At 36.3% G+C, this 25,434-nt stretch overlaps 1 protein-coding gene across 2 annotated transcripts in view; it reads right to left on the bottom strand.

Moving 5' to 3' along the window:
• The window catches only part of LOC107741503 (uncharacterized), a 52,182-nt gene that overhangs the window by 16,421 nt on the left and 10,327 nt on the right, over positions 1 to 25,434 (bottom strand). For both annotated transcript variants that reach the window (XM_016554260.1, XM_016554259.1), the window contains exons 3-4: positions 17,055 to 17,200; positions 2,072 to 2,188 (exon numbers count right to left, since the gene is read on the bottom strand). In XM_016554260.1, coding sequence (XP_016409746.1) covers positions 2,072 to 2,188; positions 17,055 to 17,200 — 263 coding nt within the window. The remainder of the gene's footprint in view (positions 1 to 2,071; positions 2,189 to 17,054; positions 17,201 to 25,434) is intronic.

Here is a 25,434-nt window from a genome sequence, read left to right as displayed (position 1 = left end):
TGAAGCGATTAGTTTCTCTTTAATACAGATGCTGCCAATGTATTTTTCGATGAGTCGCTATATTTGCAATAATAACGTTGCTTAACTGCTTGATGAAAAGGGTTGCCAGGTTTTTTATAACAAACCCTCCCAGTTGCTACCCAAAACTAGCCCAAACTAACTGCGTTTCGAGGGGGTCCCCCGGTAAAAATCGCGTTCCGGGGATTAAAATACACGTTATGGGGGTCGCTTCAACCCGCGGACATGAAAAACAACCCGCTGCAATAGTGATAAAGTAGCCCAATTCCGCGGGAAAACCGCGGACTTGGCAACACTGTGACGAATAGTAATGTCTTCAACTTGACACGAGCGCTGTTGCGACGCGATAACAGCCTGAAGTTGTCTAATTTGGCACTGTCTCCCTGCTACACTAATAGTACGGTCTCCCTGCTACACTATTAGTAGTAAGGCTTTCCACTGTATATAAATATCCTTACAAGTACAATTTTAGCTGTATTATTTGTGTCCCCTTCAAAAATTGCTCTTGAGAAATTTTATGTTTATTGTCCCCCCCAACTGCAAAATTTATACAGCAGTTCAATAAACAAGAATTTAATATTAAGACACTTACATTTTAGACACAATATTGACTGTTTTTGCTCTATTTCAACAACAATGACACTGTTTTGTTCCTGAATGAATCAACCATTTAAATAATTCGGATCAGTCGCAATGACTCACTTATTAACAGTGACTTGCTGCCACCTACTGGTGGTTTTAATTTCCCGTTTAAAGTATCTTTTAATTTTTTTAATAATAATTTTAAATATCAGTATTCAATGTCAATTTAAGAATTTGACTGAAAAGATGATGCACACTTTTAGAAAAAAGGGCTTTATAATTTATTATTCAATTTATATTTTATCGATTATTATATTATTATATCAATTTATATAAATATCGTCTAATTATTGTTATCGTTATAAAATCCCAGAAAATATTGAGATATATTTTTGTCAATATCGCACACCCCTAATATATTTAACGTTTTGTTTAGAAAAAAATCTTGATTAATAAAATATATATGAGAAGTGCCCTTTTTTCCACTTGAGCCCCTGCCCCTCAAAATGTCTGTGCACGTCCCTGCCTACCCCTAATCTTAATTTGTGTTCCAAAGGTGAACAAAGTTCTTACAGGTTTCGAACGACATGAGGGTGAGTAATTAATGAAAGAATTTTCATTTTTATGTGAACTATCCCTTCAATTAAACATTTTAAAGCAGTGTTGATATTCTATGTATGTAAATAGTACAATCTACTCTGAAAAGCAGACTTTGTTCTCTGCCTGTCGAGTCGAACAGGTTGTGATGGATTCAGGCTGGTGTTGGAAACGGTCGGGAGTGTTTCTCTGCCCGGCCTGACCGCGTCTATTGATAAGAACCCTCAAGAACAACACATGCTGTTTCTCCAGACTCAAGACATCGCATGTCTCCCCAGGCCATCAGATTCTCCCATCATAACACACTGCATTTTTAATATCTCATAGTCTGGATTCAGTCACAATTGGGGCGGAGTTGAATTTCCTCTCCTTGCAAGGAAATAGACGTTCGCTCCCTTTCGGTTTGCACTGCAATTCCAATGCGCATTGTTCCACAGCAATCTAATAAAGGTTAACAAGGTTCAGCGGTGGAAAGAACAAATTGAAGAAAACAAATCGTGGAGCAGCACTGCTTTTGTCATACTGGGCTGTTTTGTTTCGAGAGCTCTGGCACATCCATATTCGACACTAGTTAAGTCTGTTTGCAAATTCTCATGGGGTCATGGGCTAAACAAACAAGGTTAATTGCCTCTCAAAACAGAGCTGAAAGTGTGCAGCTGTAGCTGCTTTTATTGTCAGACACCTGCCAACGGCTCCCACGCAACACACCATTTGTTCCACTGTTAAATATAAAGATGTGGATGCAAGCGTCTTTATGCTGGCAGCTCGTCAACAAATGTAGATCTGGATGAATCCTTTGCATGTGCAACATGTGTTATTTTTAGCAACTCTGGCGGGATTTACAAATGAAAACACTGAATGCATCGGTACTTACGTAGATGTTCACTGCGGAATTGTCATGAAGCAGGATGGCTTGTGCACTGCTAGAGGAGATGATCACCACTGATGGGTTTGCCGCAGTTAATAAGAGTTCTGACATTGTCTGTTTTCCCTGTGAAAATACAAATTTAATGTTTGAGCCCATTTGGTACACAAAATGTTCTTTCTGACAAAACATGTTATTACCAATTGCAAATAGGCTTTATGTTGTAAACAGCACAATATATATTCATAGTATAAGTGAAAAATATAATATGTTTTTAAATATATAATACATAAACAAAATGTATGTCAACGGGAAAAGAACAAATGCCTAGTTCTTTCATAAAACTCTAAATGGCACAGGCTGATGGGTTCTTAACGTAACTGATGATATTCACAGCGTTAAGCGACTTGGCACAAGCTGATTGGTTCATGTTGCATACGCAGCCAATGAGCTTACTGCTTTACATTTAAATGGCTAGCTAGCACCCACTTGAGCATTTTGCAGCACACTTTCAGAGTTCCTCTGATACTAGCAACAGCAGCAATAATCTACAACTACAGCAATAACCAACAGCAGCAGCAATACAGCAGCAGCAGTGTAGCAAATCTATTCCACCAAGACCAAATACATTAACATTGTCATATCCATTATCATGCTAAAATATTCCAAGAGTTGTCATGATAAAACTTTTTTTTTTTTATTCTTGCTGAAATGCATTGTGTGTTTATGTAGTGTATGTGTGTTTGTGTGTATATATACCACAAAATGGTAAAAAAAAAAGGTTTACATTCATGAAAAACAAATTACACTAAATATATTTTAAATAAATAAATGAAAATGTAGTGCTGACGTACAGACAAAACAACGTATTGACTAAAAACAACTATTTTTTCTTGCTGAACTGTGGTTTCTACATATATATATATACGCACAATCACACTGTATATGCTATCTAAAAATGATCAAATATCAGAAAACATTCACTCAAAAGACCCATTGCATTTATTAAAACTACATTTACATAAATATATTGTAATTACATATCAACAATAAATTTATACATGAGATATTTATTTTCATACACATTAGCAAGCCACTAGCAATGCCCTAGCAACCACTCACAACATCATAGCACTGTGATGATGACTTCTACATGGACAAACAACACACTTCAGAAAATGCTAATATACTACACTAATCTTGAGTGTACTGAGTGATTGTGAATAGGAAAGAGCATCACTCAAACTACAGCCACAGAGAAAAGAACAATTCAGCAATTCAATCCAGCAATCCACAGCACTGCACATTTCACAAGTTTTTTATTCGGTTGAGTTCATGCAGCTCTTCGTTAACAAGCTGATGATCAGGGTCGGGTGTGTAAATAAGAAAGACGTAGAGAATGCACAGAGCGGTGGGTTTGAGATCTGCTGGAGTAGGCTACAGCAGTATATAGCTGGAGTAAATGAGACACAATCTGATCCAGGAGGCAGAAATTCCCACAGACACTTTTCCTGTGATTAGGAAGCGCAGAAATCACGCACCCTAAACATTTGTGCTGGTCTGGCAGTGCCGCTGTTGTTTTGCAGACATACAGACGCGCTGGAGTGTGGTGTGGAAGTCCAGCTGCTGGTCCTGCCTGCGTTTTACCTCATGCTTCCTGCTTTACTGCGCTAACACAGTTTACAACTGAACTAAAGTTGTGCACAAATCACACACTATACCAGTATGCACTTATACAAGTGTATGAGGTTTATAAGGCTATTTTGCCATTCAGTATAGAAATCTCCACTACACAAATAATGTGTGGTAACACTTTAGTATAGAGATCAATTCTCACTATTAACTAGTTGCTTATTAGCATGCATATTATTAACAAATTGGCTTTTTATTAGTACTTATAAATCACATATTCTGCATGACCATATTTTACATCCCTAATCCTACCCAATATCTAAACTTAACAACTACCTTACTAACTACTAATAAGAAGCTAATTAGGTGTTTATTGAGGCAAAAGTCGTAGTTAATGGTTTGTTAATGGTCAGAATTGTACCTTAAAATAAAGTGTGACAGTAAAGCTGCGAGTTGAGGTGCACATTAAGACTTAAACAGTCAATTTTAACCCCAATCTACTGTATCATAGTTGATGAATTTCTAAGGCCTGCAAATCATCAACATAATCAAAACATTTCTGTCACACATTCTACTCCATTCCTTCTGTCATCTGATTGATAGTTTAGACTTTTTTATCAAATAAATGGTCTTTTAGTATAATTGTACAAATGTACATCATCTCATATGCTTCAAATCTTTATTGATTTTTTTTATAAAATAAACATAAGAATAACTTTTATTAATATTTCCAGATGAACACTTACTGAACTGAAGCAGCTTGGCTTTACTTGATTATCCAGAGATAATTTTTAGAAAAATCAGTGAGTCTCAAATCTGATCATCAGGTTTTGAGGAATGTTTGTTTCCAGAAGCTTTACTTTCACTGTTCCTCAGTGAAGGAATGATCTTTATTTTGTACCCTGTAGCTGGTGAGTCATTCAGGACTGGATTGAGAATACTTTTTAAATTGGCAAACAGGATGGAAAATTCCAATTATAATTATAATTGAATGAAGTAGAATTAAAATGAAATGACATGGAAGACATACCTGATGTAATGTAGTTTTAATTAATATTATTTCTTTTCTTTTTTTAGTGTTGTGGCAATCTTCCATTTCAATGAAGGTATGAGACAACAATCTTTTGAATATTTATTTTCTCGCAAGAAAAGGTCTATAGTCATAACACTCATTCATGCTGCCTGCAGAGTGCGTTGGGAAATACGTTGTCTTAGCATTTATACCCCAATTAAATCAGGATGCTTCTATCTCATCCAATCATAATGCATATTCAATAAATGTGCCCATTTAAGGTATCCAATGTGGATACCAATCCAATCCAACTATGTCCCCTAGATGCGTTTTCTAAGTATTTAAGGCAAAATAATTTCTAAGAAGCTAGGATGATCTAAGAAGCTAAAATAACATTTTTGGTCTCACACTTGTCTGCACACACACACAGTGACATTTCCTGTTGGTCTTTTAGCACATCAAAATAACTCAAGCATATAATGAAGCATTTAGACAGTTGAAACAACACTCTTAATAAAATCTCCCTCACATTCAGTATGAATTGTTACCATGTTATCATGCACATAACATATATTATATTATTATTATTATTATTATATTAAATAAATAAGTTTTTTTTGAGTTTGAGTTTGAGTTTGCGTTTGAGTTTAGTTAACCCTGATGTGTCATGGCCAAGGCTTCATGAGGTGCAGCAGGGTAAAGACGAGCTGAAGTGAATCCCAGCACAAGTGACCCAGTGAACACAGAGATCTCACAGCACATTGACTGCTGCCGGCGCTTCAGTGAGGTTTGAGAGAAACTTTCTGCAGAAATCTCTATCACGCTCCACTGCAATGAGTGTATCGACAAGACCATGAGAGGAGGGCAGCCATGAATGTTTCATGGAGGAATAAACAGAGTAACATGTGTTTGGTGTCTGTACCATCGACATCTGACTCTACAAGACTGAGCCTCTGTCCACTGTAGGGCTGTCAAAAAAAATTCGAATTTTGAATATCCGTCGAATTTTAAATATAAATCCACATTCGAATACAAAAACGTTGCATTCGAATTTTAGGTGTGCATCAGGCTGCCTTATCAGTGGCACACGAGATGCGATGATGATGTAGGTGTCATTGCATTTTAATGTTTTTGTTAGCCTATCCAGTTGAACCCACTAGATGTGGCGCTGCTACGTTGTTCATTCAAAATATTGCGGAAAAAGAGAAAATCAATGCGGAGAAGATGTTGTTTGCATTAAAACTAAAACCAAGCCGTTCACACAGAACGCATATTTAGCGCATTTTCTATAGGGACATCTATCACCATTGCACTCGCGTCTCGCACAAAAGAGCGGCATGTTTAGAAAGCCATGTAAATTCATGTAAGTTCAACTTTTAAATAACAAGTCTCGAGACTTTATGGCAGTTTTTCCCCATCCCACTGCATCTCATGTTTATAAATGAAAAAAGTACTATTTGTGATTGGTTTTCGGTCCTTTGTATTAACTATACATACATACATACAAGATGCTATTTTGTTTCTAATTGTTTAAGCAACTTAATTAATTTTATATATATTTTATAAACATTATTTTAAACATTATGCATTTTTTTCAAAGATAGTCCTGTTATTTTATTGCTTTGAAGAAACGTGCATTAGTAATATTTTGCTTGATGCGCCCTCTTGTGGCCTCAAGAGATAAGCTAAAAGCTTTTTTTTCCCTAACTGAAATTATGCCTTTTAAATTCTAATATAATTCGAATATTGATAATATTTAAGTACAAAATTCGAATTTAGTTTTTCAGCCATTTTGACAGCCCTAGTCCACTGTGAACTTTAATTACTCCTTAAAGGAATAGTTCACCCAAAAATGAAAATGCGCTGAAAATGTGGAGAAAATATTGGAGAAATATATCATTCTATCACTTGCTCACTAATGGATCCTCTGCAGTGAATGGGTGCCGTCAGAATGAGAGTCCAAACAGCTGTTAAAAACATCACAATAATCGACAAGTAATCCACACTCCTAACTTCAAACCATTGCTAAAATACAAGTCCATTAAACATAATAACGCTTCCTCCAGTGAAAAAGTCCATCTCTTGTTATCCTCAAATCCACCCACATATTTGTTTAGAGCTGTTTTGGCTTGTAAACGGTGCTTGATCTGTTCATATTTCTCTCCTGATTCAGACCAGACAACTTTTTCACTGGAGGAAGCGTTATTATGGATAGAAGATTAATTTGAAGTTAAAAACGTCTTGATGAATTTGTTTCTTACAGACAAGCAGCTTTTGGCTTCACAAGACATTAATAGATGGACTGGAGTCATGTGCATTACTTGTGGATTATTGTGATGTTTTTATCAGCTGTTTGGACTCTCATTCTGACGGCACCCATTCACCCCAGGGGATCCGTTGGTGAGCAAGTGATGTGATGCTACATTTCTACAAATATGATGAAGAAACAAACTCATCTACATCTTGAAAGGCCTGAGAGTGAGGAATACATTTGAATGTTTGGGTGAACTATTCCTTTAATGCACAAACATGGTGTCCAGCAAGAATTACAGCAAACCATTTGATCAATCAGATCATATTAATGCATCCTCGACAATATATTTAGTAAATTTCAACATTTTTAGTGAATTGTTGGCCTTCTGGAAAGTATGTTCATTTACTGTACATGTACTCAATACTTGGTAGGGTTGAGCAACACTCAGATTATGAAATCTGTGTCCCGGGATTTCAGAGCAACTACTGTGTGAATCTAGAGAAAGAGCTTCCATCTGGGGTAAATCAGAGGGCCGAGCCAAACCCGGACCAGCTCGTACTGGGAGCAAATCCACTCGTAATCACACACAACGTCAACATTCTCAGCTGTATCCTTCCTCATCGCTAGACCAGAGCAGAGCTGAATCGAAGTCTGAGTAAATGAAAAATACTAACTACTCCCTGGGGAAGGTGAGTTCATCGAAAACGTCAATGTTAAAACAAGCCAGACATTTATAAAAGTCATTTACAAAGAAGAACAGCAACACTCGTAATGACCTTGTTGCTTTGGACCACCTTCTTTACCGTCATTAGTAGATTAGCATCAACATGTGTTCAGAGAACATGCAATAATAAACACCATCTGTGCACAACACCAAGAAGCTTTTCAAATATAAAGGAAAATGTCCAAGTCTTCCTCCAAATGCAGAGTTTGAGAAATACTGTGAATTTGCCCAGAACTGCTCCAAAACTGAGAGTCCTCAACATGAGACCTACGGCAGTGTTAAAGAGCTCCAGTCTCCTGACAGAGATGGAGAAACTGTGTATGAAACATCAATAATACACGCTTCATAAATCTGACCTGTTTGAAAGGGCAACACAAGAAAAGCCTCTGTTGGGGAGAAAAACACTGCAGCTGAATCGGCCACAAAAATAAGTACACTTTAGCATACTTTTTTAAAAGAGTGCTTATCACAGACATCATAAACTTTTTAAGAATATTTTTAAGTGCAAACTGAATGCAATACTTTTGGACACTTAATTGCATGTTAATTGCAATTAAATGAAAGTGAGTTATACTTTATTGTGTGTCCTTGTTACAGTGTAATTATACATTTAAGTACTGAGTAATATTAATTACTATATGGGTAGGGTTACGATTAGGGTTAGGTTAGGGTTACTTGCACGTTTTTGCACAATTATGCATAATTTATTATTATAATAGTAAGTACATGTAACGTGTAACAAAGGACACCTTAAAATAAAGTGTTACCTGAAAGTTTATAATAGATTTAAATTTTGGTGTAATTTGTTTGACCCACTTAAGCAAATACATCTATGCATTAAAGTGTACTGATGAATGTACTGACAAGCATTTATGATAAACTACTTTACTGTAATTTCTACAGAAACCTGTATATCATGTATAATTTAAATATATTTGTAATTAGACATTTGCAATGGTGAATTTGCAATTTAGTACACAAAATACATTAATTTTAATATTGAGTAACACATATAATTAAAATAATAATCAAATATTTGTGCATACAATAATGTTAGTCAACACCTCAAAATAAGCGTACTTAAAGTACATTTTAATTCATTACGTTTAAGTAATCTTTTAAGTAATTTTTTTATTTTGGTAGTATCACAGTGCACTTTTTAAATGTGTACTTAAGTTTGTCTCTCTTTAGTTGCCTTTCAATAATTGAATATTACATAAAAGTAAGTTTTTACTTTTTTTTTTTCAAGTACACTACAAGTTCACACTGATTACAATTAAGTGCACTTAGTTTTCACAAGGGAAAAAGCTGAAAAGTAGAAAAACTATGCCCAGAACTTCAGCTCCAGTCAACAAGATCCACAGTACAAGACCTCAGCAAGACCTGCAGTCCTCGGTGACAGAGATGGAGAAACTGTGTGAGACATCAGCAGCACACACACACACACTAAAACTTCATAAATCTGACACATATTTCAGCTGGAGTTTCCCAACAGCAAGCTGGACACAGTGACCACACGAGACCCAACAGAAAAGGATTGATGAGACCCACACTGAAACCCAAGTGCAACATGACATGTGTGGTGCAAACCAAACACCCTGAGTGCTGAGGACCATCCTTACAGTGGAGCATGATGGGAGAGTCAAGCTCTGGAGATTCATGAGCACAGGAAAAGATGGGTTAATTACAGCTAAACCCTGCGGCGAAATGTGATGCAATGCACAAAATCACTTCCAACAGGCCACTGACCTGAAACACACAGCAGAAGAGACGGGTCGACAAAAATGACCTGCAATCAAACCTAGGCTGGGTCAGAACAGCATACGAATCATACTGACATTTTTACACAAAAATGCATTAACAATGCCAACAATGCCAATGATAACTGGACATCACTGTCTGAATAAAACGATGCAACATAATGAGGTCATGTTACACTGACGCAACATACTACCATTGAAAGGTAAATATGTTTGCATGCAGTAAGCAGTATGCTAGTATTTCATTCAGAACACAAACAGAGACCACAATCAATGAACAAACTGGATATTGATTTGAAAATGACTGTTCAATGGTCCACATCCAATTTAATGGTGCATGGGCAATTATTACACCATTGTTAGTATGGAAATAATTTTTTATTTCCTTATTTTACTGAGTTAAATGTCTGGATGTTTTATGTGTATTTGTCAAGTATTTGATGGGTTGAATGAATGCATTAAAAATGTGTTAAAAACAACTGAGTGTCTGAATGCTATTTATATGCATTAAATATAAAGTAACGCAACGCAAATGCATTAAAAACACAACATTTCTTGAGTGAACGCAAATGTTTTGCAAATGCAATCCTTCTGCAAGAGAACGCAAATGTTTCGTAAAAAAAAAAAACTTGTGTGAGAGAGCGCAAATATTTTGTGAACGAATGCAATAATTTTGCAAGAGAACACAATTTGCAAAAAAACAATACTTCTCTGAGAGAACGGGAATGTTTTGTGAAGGAACGTAATTGTTGCAAGAGAATGCAGATGTTTACTTTTGCGAGAGAATGTAAATGTTTTGTGAGCGAGCGCAATACTTCTGCAAGAAAACGCAAATGTTTTGTGAACAAACGTAATAGTTTTGCAAGAGAATACAAATGTTTTGCTATAAATTTTAACACTTCTATGAGAGAACGCTTGGTGGAATGTCATAATTTTTGCTAGTGAATGAAAAAAAAAACTGGATTATAATTTTTTTCCCCCCATAACAATGTCTCTTTTAGGAGTTTTCTCTTTTTATCTCAAGTAAGAATAGAGACTAAAAAAACTAATCATAAAAGACAGAGAAGTGTGTGTTCCTCTGACAAGTGCAATTGCTGATAGGAGGCTCATGCTGGATTCTACTGATCTTCTAACACTTCAGAGAGACCCCACCTCAAAGCATAATTAAGACAGACGTACAGTTAAAAGTGAAGCTTTCAGATCATAATATGTTGACCCGCCTGTCATCTGGACTTTCAGCATCTCAGTGCTCTGCTTGAAGCAGCCAGCCAGAGCGAAGCACAGGTACACATTGTTTCTTCATGGCTTTTATTCAATCGATCAGTCGCCGGTGTGCCACGTTTGCCTGCAGGGTTTCCACAAGGATTTGCCCCCTGCTGGTCGCAGAGGTTCAGAAAGAGCTCAGCACCACACCGTCCCACCGCTGAGCTAATCAAGGCTCTCGGCGGTCAGTCCAGTGGTGTTTTATGTTCAACACACACTCTCCGCTGCGCTCGACTCGACACACGCTGTCAACTACGGTGGCCGCCGTTAGGCGACACCAGGCGGCTAATAAAGGACAAACTCTGCATGTGTGTGTGTGTGTGTGTGTGAAATGCCATGCTGGTACTAAACTGATATAAGAGATATATGTGTAATGGTCAGTGTTGGGGGTAACACATTGCAAGTAGTGCAAGTTACATAATCAGATAACTTTTCCAAGTAACTAGTAAAGTAATGTGTTACTTTAAAATGTACAACAAAACGTCTGAGATGATTTTTCAAATAAGTAATGCTAGTTACTTTGTTTTCACATTTATTTCACATTTAGGCTTATTAATTTCACGTTTGTTGTGAAACGGCCTTTACAGTTGCCAAAAATATAACTGTTGGGTTTTTTGTTATTAAATAAATAAATAAATAAGCAAGCCCTGTGCAGATGACAAAAAGTAACAGAAAAGTAACATAATGGATTACTTTCTATAAAAAGTAGCTAAGTAATGCAATTAGTTACTTTTTATGCAACAACACAATATTTTAATGCATTACTTTTAGAGGTAACTGGTAATGGTAATGTTCTGTTTGTGGTCTCTTATGTGGGGTTTACTTTGGTTTCCATGGTTTCTTCCTGGCGCCTGTTTCATAAAACAAGTTTACCATATAAGCCATGTTTATTTCAGTTAGTCTGACTTATTGTCAGTTGATTTGGTTCAAAATAAGTCAGACTGACTGAAAAAGCCTGGCTTATTTGGTAAACTTGTTTTATGAAACAGGCCCCTGTTGTTTAGTTCCTGTTCTCCTTGTTCGCATAGCTAGATTGTGTATGGTTGCCCATTGGTTTATTGATTAAGTTCACCTGTGTCTTGTTTGGCTCCTCATCAAGCCCTCAGTTTGGTTCTTCTCTTTGTCCTGTATTGTCTTTGCATGTGTGAAGATACTGTTTATTGCATTATTGTAATGTTGTTTGGGGTGTTTTGTATTTGTGTGTATGACACTGTGTGCACCTTATATTATATATATTGTGTGAACAAACACAATATTTCTGTGAAATAAAAAAAATGTTTTGTTTACAAATAAATTTTTTTTTGAAAGAAGCGTAAAAGTTTTACAAACAAAAGGAATCGTTTTGTAAGAGAACGCAAAGGTTTTGTGAAGAAATGCATTACTAATGTTCATATGTCTTTCTAACTACAATCTTATTTTAATTATTGTCATTATATTATAAAGGCACAAAATTGACACTTTTGTGAAATGTGTTAAATATTACAAATGTGTATAATGCTTTAAAGTCTCTTCAGAATAAAGCAAGCAGTGATCGCTTTAGTTTAACACAAGATTTCTGTTCAAATGCTCCCAGAAGATCCCGGTTTTTCCTAGCCAGGTTTTATCTACTGTATGTGGTGTGTCTGCGAAACATCACGAGTGAGTGTGAGATTGACAAACATTAATTAGTCTCACTGGAGGCGAGTTGTCAGACATCCATGAGCACAAAGAAGCAAATACAAAAGAACGGCTGTTAGAGGCGCCTTTCATTTCCTCTGCTGATCAGAGACCAGTGTGTGTGAGTGTCTGTAGGCTTTCAGAAGAGGAGTGAGAATCACACTTTGTTTGGATAAATGCCCGTATGATTACCAATTATGATCTCCATCACTCTTAATAGCTCAACTGTATCTCCTAGACCAGTGTCGCTAGACGATGCTAAGTGGTCTGTGAAAAAGTTCAGTTAAAAAAAAAAGTTTAAATTTACTGAATTTACAAACACACAAAAGTTATATAATAATTAATAATAATAACAACAATAGATTATGTTATTCTATTGACAGCGGTACCTTTGTTTCTTGAGGTTTTAAACATCTAAATGTACTCTGATGTAAATACAGTAAATGCAGTGTCAACTTGATAGAAACAGATACTTGTTTGCATATAGTTATTGTTAGTTTTCGCAGTATAAATGTATATTAAATACAAATGTATAAACAAGTCTCTTCTCTCACCAAGGCTGCCTTTGCGTGCTCAAAAATACAGTAAACACAGTAAAAATGTTGAAATATTATTACTATTTTAAATAACTGTTAATATATGTTAAAATGCTATTTATTGCCGTGATCAAAACTGATCATTACAACAGTCTTCAGTGTCACATGGTCCTTCAGAAATCATTTTAATAAGCTGATTTGCTGCTAAAGAAACATTTCTAATTTTTATCTGTGTTGAAAACATTTGTGCTGCCATGGAAATGTATACATTTTATTTTTAGAATGTTCAAAGAACAGCATTTATTTGAAATAGAAATCTTTTGTAACATGATAAATGTCTTTATTGTCACTGTCACTGGACCCTATTAAAAATCAACAAACTTATAAAAAAAAAACACATTGCACCATTCAATAAAACCTTTGAATGGTGTAATGTATATTTCTAATAACGGTTAATTGGTGTGCTGTGTGACTCACATATAAATCATGATTGTGAATCTGTGTTGTGAGGTGCATTTTCACTGCAAACGGCTTTATTTTGATTTCCGTGCCTCGTGTTGGCATCTGCTGACGCACCTTCTATATTTAATATGGAAACTGCGTGCTGAAGGAAACAATCCAGTCATGTTAATAATTTGCAGCAATCCTCAATGGTGTTTACAGAAACGCAGACCTCCCATAATCCATCGCTGTCCACCTCAGTCCGTTTGGGTCAAGCAATGTCCACCGCCGTGCCTGATCACTTGCCCCTGCTATTTTTGTTCCTGTACTTTCAAGATACAATTGTTTTCCTTTTGCTCGTTTTTTTTTCTCAAGAGCACTTTTTTCAGGGCTTTGCTGATGCATAACAGCTTCCCGTTATTCTTCGGCTCTGCTCTCGACCCGGGTCGGCTCCAGGATCCCAGACTCGGCTCTCGGCCAGCGTGACCGGAGCGCTGCCAGACAGTGACATCAATGAAGCCTGAAGCTCCGCCCACTGCGGCTCAACCCGCTTCACTCCGCCCCCTGTTTCTGTGTGTGTGTGTGTGTGTGTGCGCGTGTGTGTGTGTGTGTGTTGTGCTTTAAAGGGATAGTTAATGGTATACAAAAATGACAATTCTGTCACACTTTACTAAGAAACTCACATGGGTTTGAAAGAACATTAGGGAGAGTAAATGATCGTCGGCCTATAAACTGAGGATGATGATGTCAGTGACACAAGTTCAAACATTAAACTGTGTTTGTTTTGATGAAACACATCTGTCTGTAAGAAGAAGACCAGAGAGGAACTGGGAGGAAAGAGAAGGTGATACGCGCTTGTGAAAAAGATGTACACTTTAGCATGGCTTTAAAAAGAGTTCTCGTTATGGAAATAATAAACTTTACAAGAATATACTTAAGTGTGAACTGAATGTAATGTTTTCAGACACTTAACTGCAATTAAATAAAAATGTATATAGTTTACTTACTAAATACTAAATTAGCTGAACTAAGCAGGACTTAAGTATATCTTTATATGTAATTTCATAATTACTTCTATTGTCTTGAAATGTGGTTATTCAACATTACACTTACAGTTAATATATTTTAAATGTACTCCTTTGCAATTTCATTATTATTATAAAGGAGTAATTGCGAACATATTTAAATACATGGCATACAAGTTTCAATAGAAATGACATTAAAGTATATTTTAGTTTATCATAAATGCTTGTCAGTACATTATAATCAAGTACTTTACATGTGCTTCAGTATGTTAGTCAACACAACAATAAGTGTACTTTGAATCAGGGTAAAATATTAACAAACAAGTATTTAAAATGTACTTTAAAACTTAAATTGACAAAATTCCAAAGTGCACTTTTTAAAGGATTTATTTATTTATTTATTTAAAGCTGTACATAAAAGAAAGAATATTGGAGTGTGTTCTACAATAAAATTGCAAAAAAAAACTTTAAGTTTTACAGTTTTTCAGTGTGTTTCTTTGTCATTTTCCATTTAATTTTCTGAGTGAAAATGGTTTCTATACCAACATACTACTTGTAAAAAGTTTGGAAACATTATGATTTTTTAATGTTTCTGAAAGAAGTCTCTTCTGTTCACCAATGCTGCATTTTTAACCATAAAAAAGTTAAATATTATTACAATTTAAATAGTTGTTCACTATGTGACTACATGTTAAAATGTAATTTATTATTTCTTTTTGTATTTATTTTATCAGCATCATTACTTCAGTCTTCAGTGTCACATGGTCCTTCAGAAATCCAAACTTTTGACAAGTACTGTATGAGCACAGTTTTAATAATTATATACTTTTAGAATCTGAAGTACACTAAGCGCACTTCTTTTTCACAAGGTTTGGCCTACTTTATCTCACAAACCTGTTTCACTCAGTTTTAGCTTTTGCTGGTTTGCAGATCCATTATCAGCCCGTTTGAAAATGCAGCATGTTTGAACCAAGCATTTTCTTTCATAAAACGGCCTGCTTTCATCACTGAAAACACAAAAGCGGCACACACTCTCTCTGCGCTCTGGACCGGCTTTCTGCGAAATTCCTCTAGAGGACAAATAATGGACCCAAATGAGTCTATAGCTGCTTCTCGAATCAGCACTGCAGAACAGAAGAGATGTTTGTCTCTCTCCTGCAAACCATGTGAAAACTCAACATGTTGAATTCCCTGCTGAAGTGAAAGGACAGGGCATTTCCACAGCTCTCACGGCCTGTGATTCATTCACTCATCCAGCACAGATGAAGAAACATCCACATCTCCAGTGTAATCATCCTAAAATCACTCTCAGCATCCTCACGCTGTGAAGCATTTACTCCCAAGCTGCCAGATGCTGATAATTAATCATCTAATCGCCACGAGTGCCTTTAAAGAGTAAACGAGCACAAAAAACCTGAAGCTGATGCACAAATCCGCTCTGCTTTGGCCGGGACGGGTGAGTGTTGCGTCAGCACTAATGGTCTGTGTTGGTCTTTCTCAACCACACGTGGAGAAACCAAACTGACCTCCAGCCAACTGACGCATTTCTGCTCAGATCAGATGGATCGACTGTAACATGGGAAATCCCGGAGTGCCAGTCATCTGGTACTCATTGTGCTGGTAGACTTACGCAAGCTAAGATTAAACGATGACTTTACAGTCTATTGGTGTTTTAACAAAGCTTCTCGATCACCAACAAGACTATCTTGGTAAGCCAACAACACCAGAAACTCAAAAGATCTTCAAAAAAAAAAAAAAAATGTGTTTTACCATGAAAAAGAATTGTGACAGAAATATATTATTATTGTACAGAAGACTGTATTGTTATTATTGTATTATTATTATACTTCTCAAAGCAATAATAAATATATAAATAATTTGTAAAAAAAAAAAAAAAAAAATCCCAATTTTACTTTGTTTTATTTTTAAAAGTTACCTTCTGTTGTGCAGCACTTTGTTCACCAAAAAATAAAAGGAATTGTTTAATTTTCTTTATTACATTTTAAAAGTTCAATTGAATAGCTTATGTGTTATGCCTTCATTTAATCATAATTTGTATTAAATCATAATTCCAGATAAATTAAAACAGACAACACTTTAAAATAAAATTTCATAAGGTCCTATTAATGTAAAAATTAATAAACTATTACATTTTTAAAGTTTAAATAATTAAAATGTAATTAAACCATTAAAACAGAATCCAAAAAAGTTATTACTGAAAACAGAATTTGCGACAAATAAAATAAAATTGTAAAAATTCTTAAGGCCTTTGAAAAATATATTTTGGTTAAACTATTACTAAATTGCTGTTAAATTGTATAACTTTCATTATTTCAATTATTAGACATGCTTTTTGATTACTACAATTTAAATGAACGATTTAAGTAGAATCCACACACATAAGCAATCCAGAAAAATTTAAACGGGAAAAAAACTATTAGATTTTTTTTGTTTGTTTGTTTGTTTTTTTAAATAAATGATTTTCATAAGGAGGCCCTAAAATGTAATGAAAATGTATTTTTTTTCATAATTGTTTCATAATTAAACATGCTTTTTGATTACTATTTTTTTTTTATTCCATAAAAATGGGATCTGGAAAAAGTACAACAGAAAAAAATAAAATAAAAATTAAACATTTCATAGAACCAAAGCACAAATTGATGAAGCTGCACAATACATGCTGACTTACAGGTGAGGACAGCAGCTTGAGGATGTGGACTTCTTTCCCGTCCTGGCTGGTGAAGTTCGTCCAGCATCCCAGAGACATTTCCTGCAAGACGATCCAATCATTGCTGTTCCCGGGAACATCCTTCAGCTCACAGATCGCACTGGAATCTAGAGAATAAAGAATAAAGCCAGTGAGTTATTAAAATCATTTATGTTCTTCATCTGCAGCCCTGGAGAATAATAATATCCTGCCAGCAGCTCATAAATCATCTCCAGAATAAAACATGTCCTTCCTCTGGAAGACACGGGTCAGGTGTCACTTCCTGAGCAGCAAAACTGAATCAGGCCCAATCGAGTTCATGTTAGCAGCAGACAGTACTGAAGCATCAGAGCCGTCTCCTGATCTCAGATCAGCACTAATATCATGGGCTGTAAACCAGACACACAGTAGGATGCTGAAACACGGCTATTGTCTTGCTCTACTGAAGTCATGGCTTTCACCATTTGATAGAAGGATGACAAATGTAGTGAATCTGATTATTTTGATTCAGATTCCACCTAATGACTCCAGTAAATGATTCTTGTTGTACTCTGATGCTTCAAAATATTGAGATAAAAGTTCAAGTAGATTTAAAGTAATAATCAGAAATGTTTCTTCAGCAGCAAATCAGCATATTAGAATGATTTCTGAAGAATCATGTGACACTGGAGTGATGATGCTGAAAATGCAGCTTTGATCACAGCAATAAATTACATTTTAAAATATATTCACATTGAAAACAGCTATTTTAAATAGTAATAATATTTCACAATTTTTACTGTATTTGTTTATCAAATAACTGCAGAATTGGTGAGCAGAAGAGACTTCTTTCAAAAACATTAAAAAAATCTAACCAATCCCAAATATTTGAACAGTAGTGTATATCAGTATCTAGTGCTCCAGGTAAACAAAACACTGCAGACACTTTCAGCTCGTTCACAAAGGACAGACAGAGTGGAAGGAAATACAGGAAGCTAAAACAACTGTAAGGACAACAGGAAATGCCATGTTTAGACGTCAAGCTGATGGTGACGGCAGTCCAGGCTTTGTCTTAGCAAGTCGAGGCTTATCAAGGATATAAGAACAGTTTGAATGGAGAAACGCTGTAAATACACTGCATATTCTTAAAGGGTTAGTTCACCCAAAATTGAAAATTAGCCCATAAATTACTTACCCTCAAGTCATCCTAGGTGTATGACTTTCTTCTTTCAGACGAATCCAGTCGGAGTTATATTAAAAATTGTCTTTGATCTTTCAAGCTGTTTCATGGCACTCAGCGGGTGTTGCATGCTTCAGTCCAAAACAAGTCAAATAAAAAGCGCCCATCCATAAAAGAAAAAAAAAATGTCTCACACAGCTCCGGGGGGTGAACAAAGGCCTCCTGTAGCGAATCGATGCATTTTTGTAAAACAATATCCATATTCAAAACATAATAATCACTTTAATGTAGTGATGAAGAAAGTCATATACACCTAGGATGACTTGAGGGTGAGTAATTTATGGGCTAATTTTCACTTTTGGGTGAACTAACCCTTTAATGAGCATCTTTGTCTTGATTTCCAGTAAAAATATCTAAACATACTTAAAACAAACACATGAACCTGCTAACTGCACACGATTGATTTGACGTAGATTTTAACGAGTACGAGTACAGGAGCTCAGTATCGGGCCCGATACCGATACCAGTATTGGTATCGGTGCATCCCTAATTTGTATATATGTATATTTGGTGCCACTGCTGCTTGTTTTATGACGTATCGTCTGATTACCATCCTTCTGTTTCCGTATGCTTGGAAAGACACCCAAAAATGAAAAATGTGTCATCATTTACTCACCCTCATGTAGTTCCAAACCTGTACGAGTTTCTTTCTTCTGTTGAACACAAAAGAAGATGTTCTGAAGAATATTGGTAACCAAAGAGCAGACAGTAGCCATTGACTCCCATAGTATTTTTATCCATACTATGGAAGTCAATGGCTGCCGTCAACTGATTGCTTATCATTCTTCATCAAAATATCTTCTTTTGTGCTCAACACAAGAAAGAAACTCATACAAGTTTGGAACGCATGAGGGTGAGTAAATGATGACAGAACTACATTTTTGGGTGAACTATCCCTTTAATTTATGCCATATAAAACCACATACTTATCAAAGAATACTAGCTTTTAGCAGAGAAATCCATCCACATAGAACTGCTAACGAAACACACACATTTCTCTTCATACATCCTCATTATATTGTTCTGATGGGATGTCAGAGAGACCGCCAGCGCTAACGTTCATAATGATGAGCAGCAGATGAATTATTTCTCCCAGCAGCCTTACATACATCAGTCAGACTCATGGGACGTAAACGCTGACCCGCAGAGATGACCCGGAAATGCCAAAGCTTTCACTAAGCACTTCTGTGTTAAATGAGCTATAAGCCGCAGCTTTATCTCGTTTCATCTATGGCTCTTTCCCATGCAACCAAATGTTTAAGTCTGCGGACATCCAATCGGGCCAAATACTCTGAGCCAAGACACAAATAGTGCCCCGTCATCCATCACAGCGCTTTCACGGCAGCTCGTTTGTTATTTTCCCTGCCCTTGTATGTGCGAGAGAGAGGCTTCATTTTACATTTTGACCCTCGGGCCTTCATCTGAAGCAACAAACACAAGCGTGTGTCTCAGCCGACTGGGCGAATATCAGAGCGGCTCACAGAGGAATCACACTGCAGCAGTAAGGCACCAACAGATGAGTTTCATTTCCAGCATTATAAGCGGTGAGAAGGTCACGCGGTGCTCAAACACGCTCATGGGTTTCAATTTTGGGGAAAACGCTTCAAATCAATCAAAGTATCTGTCATGACGCTTGTCCAGACATCAGTGAAGAGCACCATCATACTGAGAACCCACAATCATTTATTTCCTCAAGTCAGGTGAAGATGGGAAATTGCCAGCCACAGGATACAATGCCGGCACTGGGCCATATGGACAAAAATAATAGCACAGTATGTTTTCTGTATCATAAAATATCATTATTTATCACAGTATTCCTTTCTTACTGTTAATAGTAAAGGAAATGTATTGCACATGTTTGTTAGATCTTGAGAATTAATGTAAACAACTTGAATAATCTCCACAGAATAAGCATCACTGAATCACTATTTCCTTGTTTATCACTGTAAAGCTACTTTGAAACGATCATCAAAAAGGGTGTCTAATGAAATGAATTCATAAAACTTTTTAATCAATCTTTAAAATGTAATCAAAATAAAACAATTATTTTGCATTTTTACTTTCTGTTAAATAAGATGTTGCACAACAGAACTTAAATGATGTATAAATTAAAACATCGATACAAATATATTGGTTGTATGATATTCCTTAAAATAATAATAATAGATGTAATATTTTATATAGTAAATTGTATTATTATAATTATTATAATAATAATAATTATTATTATTATTATTATAAGTAATATATTTCTGTCACAATTTTAAGTTGAACTGAACTTTTATTTTGGTGGGTTGTAGTGAAGAACTTTGAATTTCTGTTAATCTTTAGATAGTTTTTAGGGACATACAACTGATCGTCTAGATGAAGGCTAAATATCGAAAATTAGGAATGCACCGATACCGATACTGGTATCGATATTAGGCCCAAAACTGCATTCCTGTAGGCCTACTTGTACTCATTAAAATGCTCCGATACCAAAAGCTGATACCACACAGTGTGTGAATAGTGCTGTGTCCAGACAACGATACACCGACAACAGAACAAAAGAGCAAAATGGAAGTATTAGAGATTAAGGATCTCTTTATTTATTACGAGTGATTCCCTTTCCCTGCATTATTACAGGAAAATTAAAGATGAAATACTATAGAGTAATAAAATGAACAGTGAAAGTAACTAAAGCTTGTACAGTACATTTTAATGAGCATAATTAAGTGTGAAAATAACAGAAGGAAATATCTGTTTGCTATATGAAGCCAGCTAACATGATTCATAATTTTCTTTTTTTTTTTTGGTTTCTGTAAATTACAAATGCAATGAAAGTACAGGTATCAGTATCGGCAAGTACCAAAAATAAAAGTATCGGTATTGGACTAGTTCAGGAAAAAGTGGTATCAGTACATCCCTATCGAAAAATACTCAAAGGTTTATCATCAATATTGTGAACTTATTATTATTATTTTTTTATCACTATTGATTTATCACCCTATTAGTAAAACATATGATAATCTAAAGATATGTCTGGGAAATTCCCATATGGAAATAACAACTTCTCTGACTGGCAGGTCTCGCTTTATTAAAAAAAAAAAAAAAAAAAAGAGAACCCCTGCTAGTAATTCATTAACTTGATGATGGCCGATTTCAAATGCACTTCTGTGGGATTTATTTAGTCTAGTCATATACAGTACAGCAGACCTCGCATTGGAGGAGTTGTGACATTTTTGGGAAAATTTGAGAACACAACTTTACAATTCCATCTACTGCTGCTCATGGCAAATAAATGACACGCTTCACCTTCAAATCACAGAGCAACAAAATCGATGACTGACAGGGAATTGTAAAGCTGATCTTGCTCAAGTCTGTGTGTCAACTATTCCTCACATAACAATTTCTTGTTTTTAAAGGTCATAAGAACAGCAGACATTGTACGAAAGCCAATGAGTCACTGCAAGAGCATCTCAGATAAAGCTGATGTTTTTAAGAAAGAGTGATAAACTGGCATTCTGGAAACGCTCATGTCCGGCTCTGAGTCCTGTCACAGGTCAAAGGCGCCAGAATCCTCTTTAACCTGCGGCCAGTTTCCGTCTTCTGAATAACTCCTTTACCAGTAATCCTGTCTGTTTCCTGTCAAGAACATAATAAAAGACTGGGAGGACCGTCTGAGAAGCTGCAGTGACGCGAACAAAGCCACACTGTTATGTGTGATAGCGGCTCGAGTTCGGTTAAGGTTACGGTGAACCAGAAAACATGCTACGGATTTTGTGGAAAACACCTTCTCTGACATTTCCGGTACAAAAATAGATCTACAGGAAGTGTATTTGACCCTTCTGATTGGTTTCCTCAGCAGATTCAAGCAGTTTGCAGTTTATATACTCAGACAACAAACAGAGCTCACTAGTTTTTCTAAATATGAACTAATTTTAGGCAGATCTGGAGCTAAACGAACCGCATGTGTGAATGACAGGTGATCTCTTGTTCATTTGTCAAACAGTTCATTCAGAAACAGAAAGTCAGTCTACACTATTGACTCTGAATCACTGCATTCAGGCCATTTAACAGGAAGTAGTTAAGTTGAATAGTTTTATTTTAGTATCATGTATTACATATCATTTTATAATTTATACTTGTATATTTTAGTTAAATATTTAATATTAGAATTATATTTTAAGTAAAGTTTTAGTAATTGTTTTGTTTTTATTTCATTATTTTATTATTTGTTTATTTTATGTACTTAAGTTTCAACTAAACACAAATTATTTTTATGCATGTATTTATTTATTTATGAAGTTTTAGTTTTTAGATTTCGTTTTCGTTTTATTTCTTTTCATACTTAATCTAAATGAAAATGAGAAATTTTGCCTTGGCAACTCACTTAAATAAAATGCATTTGTTGTGTTTTTGTCATTTTAAGTTTGTCTATATAATTTCTAGTTTTTGATTTTAGTTTATTTTATTTTTTTATTTTAGCACTTAAATGTAAACCAAACAAAATGAGAAATATTGCCTTGCCAACTACCTGAAATAAAATAAATTTGTTGTGTGTTTGTCTTTTTTTTATGTATACAGTTTTATTAAAGGGGTCATATGATGCTATTTTAGAGATCATTATTTTGTGTATTTGGTGTAACAGTATGTTGACATGCGTTAATGTTCAAAAAACACATTATTTTTCAAATACTGTACATTATTGTAGGTCCTCTATGCCCCGCCTCTCTCAAACGCGTAGTTTTCAACAAAGCCCCCTCCTTTGACAAGCGCAGTCTGCTCTGATTGGCCAGCTGACCCAGTGCACTGTGATTGGCCGAACACTACAAGCACGCGTCGGAAATGTAACGCCCCTTACCATAATCGCAAGCATCAGCTTTCAAAGTAAATATCAAGACAGTTAATAATGTATAATATCGCTTATCGCAATTATTTCTGGGGCAATATATTGCACAACAAAAAGTTGTTATCGTGACAGGCCTAGTAATGAAAGTGTTCTTTTATGGTTGAAGTTTTCATTTTTAATCCATAATTTGTCATCTCTGTTGTAGTTGTAATCCTGCTGGTGAAGCGGTCAGACGCCAGCCGGGTGATGAAAGTGTTTTCCAGGCGAGGATGGAAGAGAAACGGTGAGGTGGGGACGGGTGTGGGGGGGGAAGAGCGGGAGAGAGGGAGGTCACAGGCTGCTCCGCACACCTATTGTCCCAGCGTTTCCTCGGCTGCAGACTGAGGCCTAACCATCCACAGGAAGACAAACAAACTCTTATCAGTGGCGTACAGAGCCCTGCGGTGTCCCCTGGCCTCTAACCCCTGCGCCTGCCCCACCACATCACCAACCCCCCCAGATTCACCTGCGTATCATCGGCAGGACGGGTTTGCCGTGGCGGTCAGAGGCCCGCCGAGGAGCCGCTTCACCCAGACGCCGTGGCTGGGACCCCGTGGAGACGGCCTGTCTTTGTATAGGTCTGTTTAAGCCTCAGGGAGCTGACTTGGGGACGGGTGTGGGGGGGGAAGAGCGGGAGAGAGGGAGGTCACAGGCTGCTCCGCACACCTATTGTCCCAGCGTTTCCTCGGCTGCAGACTGAGGCCTAACCATCCACAGGAAGACAAACAAACTCTTATCAGTGGCGTACAGAGCCCTGCGGTGTCCCCTGGCCTCTAACCCCTGCGCCTGCCCCACCACATCACCAATCCCCCCAGATTCACCTGCGTATCATCGGCAGGACGGGTTTGCCGTGGCGGTCAGAGGCCCGCCGAGGAGCCGCTTCACCCAGACGCCGTGGCTGGGACCCCGTGGAGACGGCCTGTCTTTGTATAGGTCTGTTTAAGCCTCAGGGAGCTGACTGTCAGCCGTCTCATCGCATCGGAAATAAACAGAGCAACAAACTAAGTGTGGGACAGATTGTGAACACGCTGACCTCAAACTAGAGGAGGATGGCAGTGCCAGAGTCATTTCAGCCTGTCATATATATTTATATACACACACTTATATAGCTATTTTACATCATAAACAACCATGTGGTGATGAATTAAATACTGTACTAATGGAAACTACTCATCAATCCCATTTAAAGCAGCTTTACAGTATGTTAAGTTACACTAAAAGTAAAACACAACTTTATTTTGCTAGTCCACTTTAGACATTCTAACAACTGTAACTTTGCAGCTACATGTCAACTAGCAGTCATTACAGTATTAGTAGACTGTTAGGTTAGGGTTAGTGTAATAAACTGACATGTGCTTGCAAAGTTACTGTATAGTGAGTAGAATGTCTGTTGAGGGAGCATCAAAATAAAGTGTTAGCAGATAGTCTACAAAGACTAATGACTAATGGCTAACTCTAATGACATTGTCTAGAAGGATGTTGAACGTATAAATCATACACAAATATATACATTTTTAAAAGAGTGCACATGGAAGTATTTAAACATTTCAAAGAATACAGTACATGCATTCAAGTGGACTACATTCACTAACTACAGTGTTGCAGACACTTCAGAATTACTTTTCATATCCACTGTATTGTTTTGTACATTTTGGGTAGAAATAAGATAAATAAAGTGTATACATTTTATACAAGTAGTAAATAAATAAATAAAAATAACCTCATACTGTAAATATTAGTATTAGTCTGGTATCTTTTACTGGGTGCTAAAAATTATACAGCATTGTATTACAATGAAAATACATGTTTACATATGATCAGTGAATCAAATATAAATATGCATTACATTTGTTCTATTTTAATATACATAAAACATGTTACTTAAAAGGAAGGTTATATTGTTTAAATTATTTAAAGGGGTCCTATTATGCTCTTTTACAAAGTCTTGATTTTGTTTTGGGGGTGTACTAGAACATGCTCTCATACTAGGTTATTTTTATTTTTTTATTATTTTTCACATATTTTACATTATTACAACACCTCTCTCCCCAGTCTGGCATGAACGAAGGCCCGCCTTCTGAAATATGAAATGTGCTGTGATTGGTTAGCTGGGACAGTGTGTTTTGTGATTGGCTCCACTCAGGAAATGTCATGCCCCTTACCATTACCATAGCCGCCTGCCAGCTTCAGTGTAAATATTGCGTCAAAATCAAATCAATTTGAATGCGATTTAAACCCGGATGATTGTAACCACTCTAAGTTCGTCTGCCTTG

Source organism: Sinocyclocheilus rhinocerous, unplaced genomic scaffold (genome assembly GCF_001515625.1).
Source record: "Sinocyclocheilus rhinocerous isolate Xijiao unplaced genomic scaffold, SAMN03320098_v1.1 scaffold134, whole genome shotgun sequence".
NCBI classification, from domain to species: domain Eukaryota; kingdom Metazoa; phylum Chordata; class Actinopteri; order Cypriniformes; family Cyprinidae; genus Sinocyclocheilus; species Sinocyclocheilus rhinocerous.
This window is presented reverse-complemented; position numbering and strand designations above follow the sequence as displayed.